The sequence below is a fragment of the Bos indicus genome, chromosome 16, assembly GCF_029378745.1.
Source record: "Bos indicus isolate NIAB-ARS_2022 breed Sahiwal x Tharparkar chromosome 16, NIAB-ARS_B.indTharparkar_mat_pri_1.0, whole genome shotgun sequence".
In the NCBI taxonomy this organism is placed as follows: Eukaryota; Metazoa; Chordata; class Mammalia; order Artiodactyla; family Bovidae; genus Bos; species Bos indicus.
Window position 1 is genome coordinate 51,567,913 of NC_091775.1, and position 17,977 is coordinate 51,585,889.

General features: G+C 55.7%; 1 protein-coding gene across 13 annotated transcripts in view; it reads left to right on the top strand.

Moving 5' to 3' along the window:
• The window catches only part of CFAP74 (cilia and flagella associated protein 74), an 89,747-nt gene that overhangs the window by 29,673 nt on the left and 42,097 nt on the right, over positions 1-17,977 (top strand). For 12 of the 13 annotated variants that reach the window (XR_011560859.1, XR_011560860.1, XR_011560862.1 and 9 more), the window contains exons 2-17: positions 1,884-1,951; positions 3,736-3,820; positions 3,929-4,069; positions 4,315-4,413; positions 5,356-5,460; positions 8,419-8,592; positions 9,126-9,236; positions 9,549-9,651; positions 9,983-10,140; positions 11,039-11,240; positions 11,863-11,910; positions 12,151-12,306; positions 13,635-13,808; positions 14,136-14,254; positions 16,656-16,722; positions 17,108-17,197. Coding sequence is in view for 8 of the 13 variants with exons in the window: in XM_070768360.1 (XP_070624461.1) it covers positions 1,900-1,951; positions 3,736-3,820; positions 3,929-4,069; positions 4,315-4,413; positions 5,356-5,460; positions 8,419-8,592; positions 9,126-9,236; positions 9,549-9,651; positions 9,983-10,140; positions 11,039-11,240; positions 11,863-11,910; positions 12,151-12,306; positions 13,635-13,808; positions 14,136-14,254; positions 16,656-16,722; positions 17,108-17,197 (1,884 nt within the window). In the remaining 5 variants the exon portion in view is untranslated. The remainder of the gene's footprint in view (positions 1-1,883; positions 1,952-3,735; positions 3,821-3,928; positions 4,070-4,314; positions 4,414-5,355; positions 5,461-8,418; positions 8,593-9,125; positions 9,237-9,548; positions 9,652-9,982; positions 10,141-11,038; positions 11,241-11,862; positions 11,911-12,150; positions 12,307-13,634; positions 13,809-14,135; positions 14,255-16,655; positions 16,723-17,107; positions 17,198-17,977) is intronic. The other variant, XM_070768364.1, reaches the window with a different exon arrangement.

Sequence of the window (17,977 nt, forward strand, 5' to 3'; positions counted from 1 at the left end):
CCCAATAATACTGGAGTGGGTAGCCTATCCCTTCTCCAGGGGATCTTCCCATCCCAGGAATTGAACCAGGGTCTCCTGCACTGCAGGTGGCTTCTTTACCAGCTGAGTTACCAGGGAAGCTCTTTACTGGAATGGGTTGCCATACCCTCCTCCAGGGATCTTCCCAAACCAGATCTTTCCAACCCAGGGACAGAACCCAGGTCTCCCTCATTGCAGGCAGATTCCTTACTGTCTGAGCCACCAGGGAAGCCCATGAATATTGGAGTGGGTAGCCTGTCCCTTCTCCAGGGGATCTTTCCAACCTTGGAATTGAACTGGAGACTCCTGCACTGCAGGCAGATTCTTTACCAGCTGAGCTATGAAGCAGCATATATGTGGGCCCATTCAGTCACTCTGTGTCTTTTAATTAGGGCATTTAGTCCATTTGCATTTGAAGTAGTTACTGATAGGTACGTACTTCTTGCTATTTAGTTAGTTGTTTGAGGGCTGTGTTTTTAGTTCTATTTTGTTCTTTTCTTCTTCTTCTGTTCTCCTCTCTTATGATTTGATGATGGTCTTTATTGTTACCTTTGGATTCCTTTCTCTTTGGTATGTGTGTATCTATTACAGATTTTTAGTTTGTGGTTACCATGAGCCTCATATACAGCAGTGTGTATGTATGTGTGTTAGTTGCCCAGTTGTGTCTGACTTTAGCACACCAGGCTCCTCCGTTCATGGAATTCTCCAGGCAAGAATACTGAGTGGGTAGCCATTCTCTTCTCCAGGGGATCTTTCCAACCCAGGGATTGAACCTCAGTCTCCTGTATCGCAGGCAGATTCTTTACCTCCTGGGCCACTAAGGAGGCCCAGATGTGTGTGTGTGTGTATACATGCCACTGGCGGGTGGGGCTGAGGGGTCTAGGATGTCCCAAATTGATGTTGGCCTGCAGGCGAGTGGGACCAGATCCTGGGATGATGTTGGCCTGCAGGTGGGCAAGCTGGGTCCTGATATGGCACGGCATGGGGCTGTGGTATTTCTGATCTGGCATCTGCCCATTGGAGGGCAGGGCTGGGGCCCAGGGCTTCCAGAATTGGTATCAAGCCAGTGGTGGGTCTGGCAGCAGGGTCTGGGGGTCCTGGAGCTGGTGTGTCAGCTCACTGGTGTGCAGGCGGGGTCCTAGCACTGGTAAGCCGGAGGGCAGAGTGTGATATGGCACTCGCTGCCCTGTGCCCTAATGTTAGAGCCAGCTCCCCGAGAACAGCTGCTGGCAGCGTCCCTGTCCCCAGGGTGAGCTGCCCGCACCTCCAGCCTCTCCAGGAGGTTTCCTGAGATCAGCAGTGGGTCTGGCCCAGGCTCCTCTCCGTTTCCTGTTTCTGCTTGGGGCCCCGAGTGTGTGGGACTTTGTGCAAGTCCTCTAAGAGCAGTGTTGCTATTCCCACAGCCCTCTGCCTCTCCCAAAGGGAAGTCCATGCTGGCCTTCAAAGTCAGATGTCCAGGGGCCTGTCTTCCTGATGCCAACCCCCAGGGTGGGGAGCCTGATATGGGTCTTGGACCCCCCTCCTTGGGGAGAACCTCTGCAATTATGATGGTCCTTCAATTTGGGGTTCCCCCCAGGTGTGGGTCTTGATGCACCACTACTTTGCCCCCACCCCACCCCACTGAAGGTCCTCCTTTACGTCTTTGATTGTAGACCGTCTTTTCTGCTGCGCTAATCCTTACACGTCTGTTATATTCTGGGTGTGAGACCTTCCTCAAATCTGTGTACTGTAGATAATTTCTCATATTCTGTGGCCTCTCTTCATCTTCTTAATGTCTTTGTAGAAGACAGATGGTTAATTCTTTGAAATCCAGTTTTTTTAATGTTTTTTTAAATCCATCTCTGTACTTTGTAAACTTTTTGCAGCTGATTTTGCCCCAGGATGGAAGAAGACGACAAGAAGCTTTTGGATGACAAGCCGCTCGTGGAAGATGGTAATTAAGAAGGGTCTCCTCACAAAGAACATACATTTCACAGCACAGAAGGCACAGGGTGGGCTTGATCAGGGCCCTTTAATTCCCTTTTTTTCATAGAAGCTACATTTTTTAAGCTCACATTTTTCTTGAAAAGGCAGCCTACAGTATTCTGTCTTTAACTGGAGAAAGGGTTCATGTGGCTGAGACCTTGAAGATGGTGACTGTGGTTTCCAGCGTCTCTGTGGAGGAATCTGGTGCTGTGTTTACTCCAGTCCTCTGAATGTGATCTGTTCTTGTTTTATTTTCCTGGAAACTTTTGGATTAAAAAAAAAGTCCTATGATCTGCAGTTCCTCTAAGACATGCTTTGGTTTGGGCTAGTGCTGGACACCAGCAGGACAGCTTTACAAGGACACTGATGTCCCTGCCCCACTAGGACCCACTTCCATGCCTGAGAGCCCCTGCCCCGAAGCTGTGCTGCCTTCTCCCTTCTACTGACCCCTGTCTCATGACTGTAGATTCATGCCTTTTAGAACTTCTTTTCAGTCATTTTTGCTGAGCTTTAATGAAGGACTGGAGCTAAGCCGTGTTTTGCTTGAAATTGGCCGTGATTCTCAAAGGCAATAATTCTCACACTTTTTTGTCAAGAAACTCCATTATATTCCTAAAAAATTACTGAAGACCCAAAGAGCGCTGGTTTACATCAGTTATACCTTTCAATGTTTACTGCATTAAGAACTAAAGCTAAAAAAATGTTATTTACTCACTTAAAATAGCAGTAATAAACCTGCTGGGTGTAACATGCAGAGCCTGGCCTAAGAGCAGATGTCTGCCTCTCACTAGTCTGGTGTGGTATCCTGTGTCATGTGGCCTCTGGAAAACTCTGAAAGGTTGTTGCTGAGCCATGAAAGACGCCAGGATTCTTGGCCTCCGGAGGAGAGGGATTTAATCTGGGCCCAGTGACAAGGCTTGATCACTCAGAGCTTTTGTGTAATACCGTTTTATTAAAGTATAAAAGAGATAGATGTAGACATCAGAAGGGGGCAGAAAGTGTCCCCCTTGCAAGTTTTAACGAGCTGTTTTATGTCTGTTAGAAAGGTATTAATCAGATAAGAGAGACACCTCAAGGCTGAGGGAGTTTCACCAGGCCCCTCTCCCACAATATGCATTTTTGAGATAGGACTGCCTGAGGGGTGTCCTCCCCTAGCCATAAAACAATTGATATGAATACTGGTTTGTTGAGCTATTATCAGCCCAAGGTTTGAGAAAGGAAAAAAGTTAGTCTTAGGTGGAACCATTTTGAAGAAAGGCAAATTCCAAAGCAAATACATAGTTTTATTAACATAGTTTAAGAAAAACATTTGCATAAGAAAAACGCATTGGTTAGCTCAAGGTTTGAGAAAAGTTAAGTTCAGGTGGAACCAGGTGTCGCCATGGCAACACAGAATCTTAAGAGAAACCTCCTTTTAATTTTGAATAAAGAAGGAAAAAGAATCTGACACTTGTAGTTTGTTTCCTCCTGCCACTTAAGGGAGAGATAAGAAATGGCACTGCAGTCTATTTCCTCTGTTTGGAGACCCCTGGCCTTCCTGCCTGTTACCCTGTCAGCTCCACGCCACACTCACTGATCTCAGGGCGGAAGAGACAGGTAGTGTTTTGCTATCGTTACAAAAATAGCTTTGAAGTGCCGACCCCTGGAAAGGGTTAACCGGGCCACGTTTTGAGAATCGCTGCACCTGTCAGGATTTATCCAGGAGCCTCAGGCTTGAGGGTCTCCGTCTGCTTTCTCTTGCTTGACGTCTAGACACAGAGGAGCTGGAGGACCCAGAGCTTGTGCTGGACTGTGTCCCCAGGGAGGCTGAGCAGAAGGCCAGCCTGGGAAGCTCCTGGTAACTGACCTGGGTGAGGACGGGGTGAGGGGACCTCTGTATTCTGGACAGTACGGTGGGGGAACATAGGCCCCACACAAGGGTAGCAGGTGTCCTTTCCACGTCAAGTCCAGGAATAGAGCAGAGCAAGGACAAGCAGAAGCAGAGGTTGACTGCTCAGGAGAAAAGGCAGGCCTGCCTGCTGCGCAGGGACTTGAGCCACCTGGACCAGCTGCATGAAGAGAAAGACCTTTTCATCCAGAAGACAAGGTGAGTGGGCCAGCCGGTCCCCTGCCCCAGGCTGTGTGGGTGCCCTGGCCGTGGGGGTTCCCTGCCCTCCACTCCTATCTAACCAGCAGTAACACTGCTGTGTGGATGACATGAAACTTCACTCCTGAATGTGTGAGATGGAGGAGGAGAGGTCAGCCACCCCGGGCCTGGTCCCATCCAAGGAGAGGGAGACTGAGGCCTGGGGTACGCACGACCACTCACCCTGATTCTGGCTCAACTTCCAGGGGGGAGCTACGTGCCTGCCGCAGGAGGATGGAACTCCTAGTCAAGCAGCAGGAGAGTGTGGCAGCCGAGATAGCTGCAGAGAGGGCAGCCAACAACATGTAGGTCTGAGGTTGGAGGTGGGGCCTTGGGGCCAGTGTGTGAGCAAGGAGCCATGTCCACCCAATTGTGACCCGCATCTAGTGCCCACTGCACCCAGGTGGCAAGGGAATGGACCCATCTCCTGCCCTTGTGGGAATCTGACAGCTGCAGCAGACACCAGGAGTCAGGTGGCCACGACCCGGGAGGGAGGTCACTTTGATACGGGTGTCCAGGGGGCCCTCCCTGAGAAGGGGACCCACAGGCTGGGACCTGAGTGATAGAAACAGCAGCCACGCGGCACTGGAGCAGGAGCACCAGGGTGGGCTAGGTAGGGGTTGGGGGGAGCATCCAGCGCAGGGCCTCAGATGGCACCAGGTCACGGGCCTGCAGACCAGAGCCATCTGGTCAGTGTCACTAAAGGCCATTCTCATATAGATGACCCCACCCGCTTCTGCCCTTAGAGGGGGTATTTAGGGGCGGTGCATCTGTGTGTCCTACCCCATCACCACCCACCCATTCATCAGAGCATAACTGGGCTCAGATGACTGGGGGTCAAAGGCACTTGAAGTAGAAATTTCAAGGGGATTTCTTGAAGCGCACCACCCCCGCCAAGGAGGGATTGGCCAAGGGCGGGTCTCTCGGTGGCTTTTGTCCTCGAGATGCTTCTGGTTGGCAGATGAGTATGCTGGGTCCTTCCTGGGCCAAAACCAGGCTGGGCCTGCTGCTCTGAGGAGCTGGCAACCAGGGAACAGCTCCCCATCCTGTTAGAGAGGCCAGTGGAGCGGGTAAAGGCAGCGTGGTCAGATCAGTGAGAGTAGGCCCAGCAGAAGCCTGCCTTCGGCCATGTTTCTGCCCGCCCAGCTGACACTCATCTCCTGCAAGTGAAAAATCAGTTGAAGGCATGGCTGGCTGGGGGCCGGCAACCCCAAGGCCCTGATTGCCGCTGTCCCTGTGGTCCCCAGGGCAGCCATGGGCCGCCTGGAGGCAGCGTCGAGGCGCCTGTGCTCAGAGCTGAAGAACGAGCGGGACCTGCAGGCGCAGATGATGGCGGTGCTGCAGCAGAGCCAGTGAGTCCAGGCCGGCTGGGGGCGGGCGCCTGGAGACAGAGAACCACACTTGGCACTTGACTTTCAAGCTGCCTAAAAATGGAAGGGTAGCCAAGACTTCCCTTTTTGTTCAGTGTTTTTCACTTTCTCCACGTTTCTTTGAATTCTTAGGAACTGTGAAATCAGCTGCTTCTTCCTTTTTTCCTGCTCTTTGTGCCCCCATGGAACAACTGAAACGATTTTTAAATCTTTATGCCTTTTCTACAAGCATCCCCCCAGACCCCACCCCCTAGAGAGATACTCCACCTGGAGCTTGTCCTGGCAGCCCTGCCGTGCGCCAGCCAACATCTGGGCTGCTCCTCACCAGCCTGGGACACCCCTGGTGGCCCTGCCTTTGTCCATCACTGTATCGTCCATTTAGTTTTTTAAAGCTTCTAACTTTTGAAAGAATTTCAAGTTTACAGAAGACTTGCAAAAACAGCACAAAGAATCCCCAGTGTCCCCTCCATTATCTGGTGACACTTTACAGCAAGAGGGTCCCACCTGGGGTGGTTACAGAGGGTTGTCCTGCCTCCAGTAGGAAGGGCCTTCTGACCTCAATATTTCTGAAGATTCCGCCCCCAGAAGGGCCCCCCAAGTTGCCTTTGTGTGATGTCTCCTCAGGACGGTGGCCTAGGATCCCCTACCTGGTGCCCCCCAGCAAGAGTCCTGAAGGCCACTGGTCCCCTTTCTTGGTGGGGGAGATTTCAGTCCCTTGATGGAGACGCGGTCTGCAGGGCTCCTTCTGCGCAGCCACGCTTTTCCTGTGGGAACTTGCTGGAACTTGTGCACTGTGTCAGCCTGGAGAGCCCCTCCCCGCCCCTCTCACGCTCCCGTTTTGCATTTACTGATGTTTCTCGCTTGAATCGGTTGTGATGATGGCTGCCAAAGGGCAATTTTCATTCACTTTTTGTGTGTGTGGCCCCCTGGCCACCTGGGGTGGGAGCAGAGTCCTCACCACCGGACCGCCAGGGAGGTCCGTGCAAGCAGTTTTCTAATTCTGTGAGTCTTTCTAAGTGTGCGAGTTCTCATCCTGCTGTAGAGAACAACGTCTCATGTCTCTCTGTGTCAGTGCAGACTCTCCAATTTCTTTTCTGCTCAGTGACTTGTTCCTGCTCCATCTTTATCGTCCCCAGTTTGGCCAGTGGGACCTCTTTCAAGCTGGCTCTCTGTCATTTTTCCAGCACTTTCTGGGGGTAACAACAAGTTCCAGGCTTGCTTGTTTATTGTTGCCCAGCTCTGGACCTGCCAGGTGTGCCCAGAACCTGGTTTCTTGCAGAGAGAACGGTGTTTAGGGATCCAGGGTGGGTACCAGGGGGACTCACTGCTCCAGGCTGTCTCTCAGACAGAGCTGGGAAGCACATGTTCTTCTGTGTGTCTGCTGAAACAGGAGTTCATGCCTGGAAGTCCAGCTCCAACAAAAGCAGAGGCTCACCCTCGTCTCCCGTCTGACCTGTCCCGTCTCTCCTCTGACCTTCAGAGGCTCACCCTCGTCTCCCGTCTGACCTGCTCTGTCTCTTCTCTGACCTTCAGAGGCTCACCCTCGTCTCCTGTCTGATCTGTCTTTTCTCTTCTCTGACCTTCAGAAACTTGCCGCTCATTATCCTCTGTGTTTTCACTCATTTTCCTCTGTGTTTTCACTCATTTCTCCTCCCACCAAATGCCAGTCTGCTGACCATGCCCAGCTGCCTGCTCCTCAGGCCCTGACCCAGGGAGCCCAGCTGCCTGCCCCCCTCATGTGGGCGTGGCCAATGCCCACTTACTTTCTTACTAATCAGCTAAGGTCTAATTTACATGCAAGAAAACGCACATCAGATGTCCCCTCGTGTGTCCCACCCATCAGCAGCACCGACCCCAGCGATCATGGGTGTCCCCCCCACCCCGCCTCATTAGGTGTGCGGACCCTGCAGTGCTTACTGCCTTGCGCCCACTCCTCCTCCCTACACAGCAGCCACGAGGCACCTCCCTTCATGGCTGCAGAGTCCACTGCCATTTGCGTCACGGCTGAGCAGGGCCGCCCAGGCCCCTCCTGGCTCCCACTGGAAGCCCACCCAGTTCCATGGCCCAGTCAGTGTCCGTCTTGGACAGCATAGTGGCCCCTCTGCCCTCTGGTGCAGTCGTCAGCTTCAGCTTCCAGCTCCATGGCCTCGTTGCTGGTTCTTCCTTGGATGTTGCTCCGTGAGCACCAAGGCTTGGTAAATAGCTCTGTCCACTGCTTGGTGCTTCCCTGAGCTGGCCACCACCTCTGGGCCAGTGTGTTCAAGCCTGTGCCCGTGGCAGCCACACCAGGGGTGTCACCTGGGACCCCTGGCAGCCCTCCCCTGGGCCTATGACCAACCAGAAGTCACCCTTGAACCTGTTCTCGGGGGGATGTGCCTTCAGGGCCCTCGGTGTTGCTGCTGGAGTCTGTGCGCCCAAAATCAAGGGCACCCCAGGCCACAGGGATGTCAACGAGCCCCCCCAACTCGCAGTTTGGGCTGAGGGTGGGCGGGCCACAGAGCAAGTGTCAGCTGACCCCAAGGCCATCCTCCGGGGGCATGTGTCCCATTCCACCTGGAGCCCTGTGGGCACACCTGACCTTGGGGGTTGGGAGCTCAGACAGAGCCACTCACTGACACCAAGCACCTGCTGAGTGCCAGACCCTGATCCCAGTGCTTAGGGGTTGATCCCAGCACTTAGGCGTCATCAGTGAGTAAAACCCCAGAAAACCTTGCCACGAGGAGCCTGTATCATGGGGGCTGGGGCATGGTAAGAGGCAGATAAGAGGGTGGGCGCCATGTGGCGGGGCCTGTACTCCCCTGCACCCAGAGAGCAGAGCTGCGGTGGCAGGGGCCCAAGTGTCATTGGTCAGATGCAGTGCCACATCCCTGGAGTGGCTGCAGCACAGAGGGGTAGCCCAGGCTCCCACCCCTGGCTGACGTGAACACCTCCGCCTGCCAGGAGCGCCCTGTGGCAGATCGAGGTCCAGGAGGGGCAGCTAGAGGACGCCCGCAAGTCGGCCCAAGAGGAGGCTGCAGCCGCCAGGAGAGGCCTTCAGGAGCGGGCAGCCAAGCAGCTGCACCGGGAGATGGGGGCCTCGGGGAAGGCAGAGCGGAACAGACTGCTGCGAGCCCGGTGCGTCCAGGCCTGGGGTCCTGCCTGCCCCCTCCCACACCTGCCCGCCCAGGCCCACCCTCCCAGCCCTGGCCAGAGTGGCTGGAGCCATGCTCACTCCCTGACCTGACAGTGGCTTCCTCCTGGACACCCAGCCATTTTCTCTGCTCTGGCCACTCCTTCAGCCCATCCTCCCTGAGGCCTGACACTGCCCACTCCCTGGGGGCAGCCCCTTCTGAGCACAGGGCAGGAGGACAAAGTGTGCCACAGGCCAGGGGGCCTGACCTCCCACCCCTGGGGAGTCCCTGCCCCCCATCCCACCTTCACAGGTTTCCTCCAGCTCCCACTCTACCTGTCGCCGGATCTCCTGCTTCCGTGGAATCTAAGCCCATGGACACCTGCGGGGTCCCCATCTCCCTGCCCCCGCCAGGCACGGTGTAGGGTCCTCCCTCATGCGTTTGCCCTCAGTCCCCTCTGGGTCTGCACAGCACATGTTCCTGTTCCCCCTTCTCCACAGCACATGTTCTCATCCTCCCCACCCACCACCCCTGCAGGAGATGCGTGCACCTGCAGAAGGAGCTTGGACTCCGGCAGCAGAAGCTGGTGGAGGAAGCCCAGAAGAACCACCGGAAGGCCCTGAGGTTCCTGAAGGCCTCGTTGGGGAGGTGCGTCATTCCTTCTCCTCAATCTCCTTGTGTCCACCTCACCCCTGCCAAGGGCAAGCCTGAGAAAGTGGGCCACTTGCCTTTATGTTGAAATTCTCTGATTTTATCATTGAACCCTCATGTCATCGTGTGCTTTCAGTTTTGAGCTGACAGCTGCTGCTTTCAGACAAGGACTGATCTAGAGAAATTGATCTCACCGTTTTCTCGCGGCTCATGTGCAGCCCAGCTCTCTTCCCGCTTGCACTTGGCTATTTCCTTGGGGCTCCTCCCAGCCCTGAGGCTGCTCAAGTGGTGACCAGGCCCTCCCTTCAGGATCCGTGAGCAGGAGCAGAAGGAGGAGCTGGAGAACCGAGAGCACATGCGCAGGCGCATGGACGCGGTGCTGGCCCTGAAGAACAGTATCTCCGCCAACCGGGTAGGAGCCCTTCCGGGATCCAGGCGGGACCGCATGCGCCCGCCTGCCCTTGGACAGCCTCTCAGGCTCAGCACACCGTGTGCTGGCATCCCAGGCCTTCCTGGGGAAAGTGGGGCCTGGGGGTCAGTTAGGCCAGGGATGTGGGAAGGAATCTGCAAGGGAAGCCCTGGAGGATTTTCAGGAGAGGCAGCTGGGGGTGCATGGGGAGTGGTGGTGACGTCCTCACCACCTGTGTCTCTGGTACAGTGTGAGGTCACCCACCTGATAGAAAGCTCCAGTGTGCCTGCATACACCTGCAGATGCTGGAGCCTCCATGTTCTCCTTTCCCAAGGAAACGCTCCGGAAATTTCAAGCATGGGGCCAGGCCAAGACAGAGCTGGCAGAACAGAAGGCCCAGGCGGAGAAGAAGGCAATTCTGGCCCAAGGTGGGGACGCCTTTAAGCACCTGTGCCATCAGCGCCGGCGCCAGGAGTTGGAGGCCCAGAACCGGTGAGCATGCTGGGAGCACCCCAGGGTAGTGGGGGCACGTCTGCCACAACTACTGAGGCTGCCTCTCGCCCTGCGTCTCCCTTCCACCCCCACCCCACGCGAGGTACCTCTCCTGGGCCTCAGAGCACAGCCCCTCCTGATTCTGCCACCAGGCATGCCCCTATGTCGAGTGGCTCACTCCTTTGTCTCTGCATGCCCAGCCCCCCACTAGCCCTCTCCTCCCTCCCAGAAGGCAAGGGTAGCCTGGGCTCACTTTCTGGTCTCAGGTGCTCAGTGGTGCCTCAATCCATGCTGCACCCCATCATCCCCCAGAACCCCTGGGCCTTCAAGGTCCCCATTCACAGGTCCTAGGCTGCGCCCACCCTGAGAGAAAAGGGTCCTCTGGAGGGCTTCCCAAGATGCTAGAGCGAGTTCACAGCTCTCCCACCTAGCCCAGCATTGCACACTAGGCTCTGTGTCTCCTCTCCCTGCTGGAGGCCCGTCCCTTCCCCTCTCTGGCTTCCTAGCCCCGCCCGTCGTGGTCACTGTTAGCATCTGCCCAGCTGTGGCTTCCTGGTCCTGCTGCTAGGGAGTGTCCCCTAGTCATACCATTGCCCCACCTGCAGGGGTCCCGGGATGGGGGAGAAGCTCCTTGGCATCTGAGGCTCTCAGTCCTGGCACGTGGGAGGGACAAGTGGGGAGCAGCACCCTCCCACCCAAGGCTGCCCTGGTCTGAGCCTCAGCCAGGCCGCAGAAGTCTGGGGACTAGGAGAGCAGGGACACGAGAGCCCAAGGTTGGCGCCCCAGGTCTCTGGCCCGGCCGCCCTTGGGCCTCCTCATCTGCTCCCCTGGAGCCCAGTGGGCCCAGCCTCTCGGGTCGGGGGCGTCTGGCTCTCAGCCCAGACAGCATTCCCTGCAGCGCCTTCGAGGAGGAGCAGAAGCGCAGGAAGCAGGAGATTGTGAGTCGGCTCTTGAAGGAAGAGGCTGTGGAGGACCGAAGGAGGCCACGGCCCGAGCCCCCGAGACCCGCAGGCCAGCGGAGCCTGAGGGACCAGACCTGGAGCTACGTGGCCACCATCTGCGATGGGCAGAGCACAGAGGCCCCGCTCTGCTGTCCCCTGGTGAGCGGATGCCCTGGCGGCAACAGGACCATGCCTGCCAGCCAAGATCAGCACCACGGAGAGCGCCCTGGCCCCAGAACCTTTACTTCCTGCTTGCGTCTGATGCCCCACCCCCACCACCAGGGCCTTGGATGGCCTCAAGGCTCCCTCCCAAGGCAGGCGGGTGGCAGCCTCCCGGGGCTCTGGTGCCTCACCCACTGAGAGGCAGACCCCACAGCCACCCGTACCCTAAACAAGATCGTCTCGGGCCGCCTTACATGTGCATCGTTTTGGTGACCTGCTTACTGTGCCTGAAGATGTGGGACAGGGATCTTGGGACCCTGTCCTGAGCCCGGTGGCCCTTCCACTTCTGCCCTGTGCATCCCCAACCTGAAGGCCCAGCTCACTGGCTCTAACAAGGGTGCTGCCGGCTGGGCCCCCCAGGCTTCATTGCATGTTGCCCCCCAGGGTCTCCACTCCTCTCAGTGCCCCTCTCCACCCTGCTGTCCTGGGCAGCGCCCGCCTGCACCTCCTGCTGCCTCCTCCCTATTGTCTCACCAGCCAGAGTGCTCCTGCTCTTCTCCGCGGGGGGCCTTTCTCTCACCTGCAGCAACGTCAATCTCCACCCTTATCCCTATTCCAGCCTGATGTCCCTGGACAGAGGCCAGGTCCAGCCCAAGAGCAGATAAAGGTCTGTGAAGGGGATTCCAGCACATATGTGGGCCCTGGAGAAAGGCTTTCATGATGTGTAGACATTTGTACTTTAAATGGAAGTGACAAACGATGTGTGCTCTGGTCTCTGATGCAGAGTGGGGCCTGGGGTCCCGGGGTCCTCCTTCCCATCTATGTGTGGGGGGCCTAGGGGCCTGGGGGGTCCTCCTCCTGTCAGCATGTTCTCTTTTCTAGAATGAGCCGTGTCTTTCTCCCCCAGCTCCAGGAGACCAGGTCCAGATTCTACCAGTCCTCTCCGCTGCTGACGGCCATCTCCAGTGAGTCTGTCCAGGGGGACGGGAGCCTTGGCGGGGAGGACACACTGGCTTGGCCGGAGATCCCCGGGCTCTGGAAGGAGGACTACAAGCCTTTCCAGGTAGCTCCTCAGACACAGACACAGCCCCGTCTCCCCCACCCACCCTCACCCCGTCCTGATGACTGCTGGGGCCTCGGTCATGGGTGCTGCTCTGCGGCTTCTCCTGACTGCCTCCCTGCCCCATAGCACACAGGCCGGCAGGGGCCGCACACAGCAGATGCAGGCTGGGGCTCAGGGTGGGGGAGTGAGCCCTGATTCCTGCACTTACCACTGGGAAGCCTGTGGCTGGAAGGCCTGCTCACACTTCCTTTGACAGCCTTCTGTCAGGGCAATGGTCATCCCAGCAGGCATAGCTCCGTGAGCCATGGAGTTGGCAAGTATCCAGTGCACGTGGCAGGATGCTGGCCCCAGCTCTGTTTCTGGCCACCTGGGAGGGCGTCACCTCTATCTATGGGCAAACTCATTCCCGTCATTCTGAGGGCCAAGCCATTTGGTTCTGCTGGTTCTGAGGAGGCCTGGCTGACTGGGCCGCAGCTGGGCACTACCCCACTCAAGCTTGGGGTCACTGCACAGGGGTCACCAGTCAGCAGGCCAGCTTCCACCCCAGAGTGCGAGGGCAGGAGGGTGCCAGTCCCTGGGTCGGCCCCGGCACCAGAGCCAGGCCCCCAGAGGCTCCCTGTCTAAGTCACTGAGACTGTCAGGGCTGCACCTTTGTGCCACTTGAAAAAATTTGCTTCCTGTAGAAATTTTCAAAAACTTTTTCTTGGCCTGATTTTAAAATACTTTCAAACTGTAGTAGTGGAAAAGACTCTTGAGAGTCCCTGGACTGCAAGGAGATCAAACCGGTCCGTCCTAAAGGAAATCAACCCTGAATATTCATTGGAAGGACTGATGTTGAAGCTCCAATACTTTGGCCAGTTGATGTGAAGAGCTGACTCATTGGAAAAGACCCTGATGCTGGGAAAGATTGAGGGCAGGAGAAGAAGGGGACAACAGAGGATGAGATACTTGGATGGCAATGAACATGAGTTTGAGCAAACTCTGGCAGATGGTGAAGGACAGGGAAGCCTGGCATGCTATAGTCCATGAGGTCGCAAAGAGTAGGACACGACTGAGCAACTGAACAACAACAAAAAAACCTAGAAAACCCCCCTCTGCCATTATTTTCCAGAAATCCTCTAGATTGTGGATGGCTCTGCTCAGCCTCTTGTCCCCCACCCCCACCACCTTGCTGGTGCCCCACCTTGGATGTTGCATGCTCCCCTCCCCACGTGGCTCCCTCTCCGCCCCATGCGGCCTCAGTGACCCTGGCTGTTCGTGTCCCTCACTCCCCAGCTGCCCTCAGGGAGGCCTGGCCAGGCTTTCCAGATGGCCCTGTCAATCCCCAGGTATCCAAGGAGGATGTGGACCGGAAGCCAGTGGGCGGAACAAAGATGGACAAGGACATCCTGGCGCGGACAATGCAACGGCTACGCAGTGGGGTGATCCACAAACAGGTGGCATCAGGGCGTGAGTTCAGAGGGTGCCCCTTCAACAGCAAGCCCAAGTTCATCCACTTCAAGGTGAGCCCAGAGTCCCGGTACCAGTGTCCTCACCTGGGACTGAGGGTGACAGGGTCCCATGCAAGGGCTCAGGCACCGGCCCAGGAGGGCACTGGTCCTAGGGAGGCCGGGACATCACAACTTCCCAGTCCCCCTGGAGGAGCCAGGCACCACCCAACCCTTTGCTGGGAGACCCACACCCGCTGGTCCCCAGGCACCCCCTTCCTGCCCGAGGCGGAGGTCCTGGGAGACCAGTGAGACGTCCTGGTCTCCCAGGCATGGCTGTCAGGTGCCGAGAAGCAGCCACCAGAGAGCTTTGAGTATTAACTTTTCACTCGCTTTACCTAGGACTTTGATGTGGGCAAAGTGTACAAGAAGAAGATCACGCTGATCAACGCCACCTACACGATTAACTACTGCAAGCTGGTGGGCGTGGATGAGAGCCTGCAGGACTTCATCTACGTGGAGTAGGCAGTGGGGCGGCCATGGGCCGGGCCTTAGTCCCTGCAGCTGCTCCCAGAGCCTCTTTGTTTGAACCACACTTGGGGCCCGCGGGCATTTTCTGAAGTGTCTCGGTCCCCGTCCTCAGGCCAGCCCCATTTTCCCTGATGAATGGCTTGACATTTCCTCCTCTGTGTTTTGAGGTCAATGGCTCTGAGTGAGAGCTCCTTGTGGGGCCTTGTGCCTCCTCAAAGTAAAGAAAAAAGCCGTCTGTATTTCAGGACTGTGTACTTGAACTCTTTAAATTTTCAGTCTGCTCCAGAGTTTCAGGTTTCTTCTCTTGAGACCCTGCTGATGCCTGAGCCAGATCCTCTCGTCTGTGATCCCTTCTGGTCCCTGGAATCCTCTCTTCCTTCTTATTTTGTTTTCCCTCATTTCCCTCATAACGACCGTTACTGTGTCTCTCTGCAGGGCCCATTTCTCTTCTGCTCTTTAAGCGTTTTGACTTCTTCGTTAAGGGTTTTTTCTCCTGCCCTTCCTGGCTTCTGCTGCTCCTCCTCATCATCAATGGGGAGGTCCCCGGGGCTGTAAGTACCCAGGTGTGCGTGGCTCCTGCTGTGTGAGTGCTGCAGCCTCCGAGGCCCTGTCCGCTGCCTGCGGTGCCTTCCAGGGCTGTGCCGCTGGCCGGGGCTCTGGTCAGTCTCCCCATTGGACTCACTGTCCATTCTGTGCAGCTTGTGAGCCAGATGCAGGATCTTCACTCCCTTTTCTGTCTTCCCTTGTTCCACGTTTATCACCCGCGTGTCCTCCACTGTCGGGCGTGCTGACACTGGGGCTTTCCGTGTGGCTGGTTCTCCCTGTGGATCTGTGGTTTCTGGAGGAGTGGGCGGGGGTGCACAGTCGGTTGGTCACATCACCTCGGCCACCCCAAGTCACCCTCCCCAGCCTGGATCAGGACTGTTTATGGGCAGCTTTTTCTCTCAACACCTTGAGGATATCCCTCCCTGTCTGCTGGCTTATGCTCTTGCCGCTGGAAGTCGGCTTTCCGGCCAGTCCCCTGTCTTCACAGGTTATCCAGCCTCCTCTGATCGCCATGAGGTTGCCGGGCCCTTGGGGTCCAGCATGTCCACCACCGTGTCTGCTGTGGATCGCTGTCTCCTAGAGCCGTTTTAGAACTCCCTGTGCTTCCTGGTCAGGCTCTGCCAACAACTGTGGACATCCCTCCTCCCTGGCCCTTCACACACTGTCCCCATCCATCCTCACGGACCGGCCCTCTGTGCTCGACTTGAAACCTGTCTGCTCTGCACCCCCATGCTTCCTGACCCCTGTATCACACTGCCCCCCGCCTTTGCCGTCATCTCTCTGAGCAAGTTTCTGGGGTCTGTCCCTCCATTCACTTCTCTCTTTTATGGTATCTAATCGGCTGTTGAAATTACTAATTTCATTTCCAATTCCAGTTGCCATATTCCTCATTTCTGAAGGTCCCAAGCTGTCTTTCAGATCAGCTGATATTTCTGGTTCTTTTCTCACGTCTGTAAAAGTCTCCCTTCAGTAATTCTGCCGCCTGAGGTCCTGGGGTCTGGCCCTGCCCCTTGCCGTGTCCCTGTTGGTTTGTGCACAGCTTTCAGGTCTGGGTTTTGACCCATCCACTGGTGAGATGCCATTTGGGACTCTGTTTGTCTAACACCACTTCCCTCCCAACACGAGGAGCTCGGGTCTACTTCTGCCTTGAGCCCCTGGGATGCTGCCAGCCAGAGACAGATTTTAATATTAAGTTTTTGCTTGTGTTTTCTAAGCAAAGTACAAGAGGTAAAATCCAACTTTGTGAAAATGGACCTCGTGTTTCATGTTAGCAATTTTGTGGGGGGCTCCTTTTTTTCAGACAAATTCAAAGTCCTTCCAGAACACTGGGAATGTGAGGCTGTTTTCCTGATCCTTTTACTTGAAGTGGGGCTCAGATGGCTCCAGTTGAATGTAGCACCTTCAGTTCCCCCCCCCCCCCCCCGCCTCCCTGCCTAGCTCATAGCCCATCACCTTGAAACCAAAGTCCTAGACCCTTGGTTCCAGGCCTGGCTCATGCCCCCAGGGAACCATGACCACTGCTCACCCCATAGCATCTGTACCCTCTGGGGCCAGCCCCTCCTTCCCTCCCTCCTTCCTTTTCCCCTCCCCCTCCCCTCCTTTCCCCACTTCCCTCCCTCCTCTCTCCCTCCCCTCCTTCACTCACACAACTGACACTCAGATGTCCCTGGAGCATCTCCTGTGGACTGAGCCCCAGGGAGGCAGCAGGGGCTCAGCCCCCGGGACAGGGTGAGAAGGAGGTTTCAATGGCCTGCCCAGGCACTGGCTGTCTGGGACAATGGCTCCAGCCCATCTGTGGTCCATGAGGGCAGGAGGCTCAGCCCTGCTCCGTTGTTGTTCCCGCAGCTTTGACCCCCCAGGCCCACTATCAGCCGGCATGTCCTGCGAAGTGCTTGTCACCTTCAAGCCCATGGTGAGTGTCAGTCCAAAAACCAAGCTGTGAAAAAAGGGGTTTTCTACTATCTCGAGAGGGTGGTGGGTGGAATTGGGGTCTCCGCTGCCCCAGGCTCCACAGGATGTTGTTATGGAGGAAGGACACACTGTAATGCAGAGGGAGTGGCATGTGGCCTCCACTTGGCTAATTTCCAAAACATGCTGGAGACTCTTCTTCAGCTCAGACAGGGTGACACGGAGGCCCTTCTGCATCCCTGGGTGGCAAGTGTGACTGCTGATGCCTGCGGGTCCAGTGGGATGGGCTGCAGGCCCCTTCCTTAGGCAGCAGTGGGGGTGGGTTGTCCAGATAGCACGTGTCACATGGAAGCTGCAAATGTGTGGGTGGTCGGGGTTTTATTTTTTAGATAAACAAAGATCTGGAAGGAAATGTCTCGTTTCTGGCTCAGACAGGCGGATTTTCTGTTCCACTGAAATGTTCAACAAAGAAATGCTCTGTGAGTTTGTGCTGAGCATCGGGGGTGGGGGGGAGGCGGGTCTGAGGCTGGTGTCTGGGGAGGTGGGTACCCATGCCCATGCTGCAAACTTCCAGAGAGTCTGCACAGGGTGGCATCCAGCTTGCAGGACCCCTGGGTCAGAGGAGACCCTCGGGCTCGCCTCAGGAGACCTGCTCCTCCCAGAAGCTCTGTGGTGTCACCTGATGGGTTTCTTTTGTAAATTATAGTCACCATGCAGCTTTCACATCCCCAGAGCTTGTAACTGGAGTTCGTGCCTTCTGATCCCTCTACCCATTCTACCACCCCCACCCCCGCCTGAAACCACAATCTGTTTGGTTTATTTTTTTCATATCTGTGAGCTCCATTTTTTTTTTCCAGATTCCACCATAAGTATAATCATACAGTACCCATCTTTTCTACCTGACTTATTTCATGTGTCATAATGCCATTCACATTGTGCCAGATGGCAAGGTTTCCTTTTTATGGCTGAATAATATTCCATTTTATATCCACTGCAATTTCTTTATCCATCTATTTGTCGATGGACCTGACACTTGGGTTGCTTTCATGTCTTGGCTTTTGCAAATAGTGCTACAGTGAATATGAGCATGCAGACAACTCTTCTGATGATACTGGTTTCATTCATTTGGACGAATACCCAGACCTGGGATCACTGGGTCATATTGTAATTCTCTTTATAATTATTTGAGGAGTCTCCATACTGTTCTCCACAGTGGCATCACCAGTTTATATTCCTACCAGCAGTGCATGAGGTTCCTT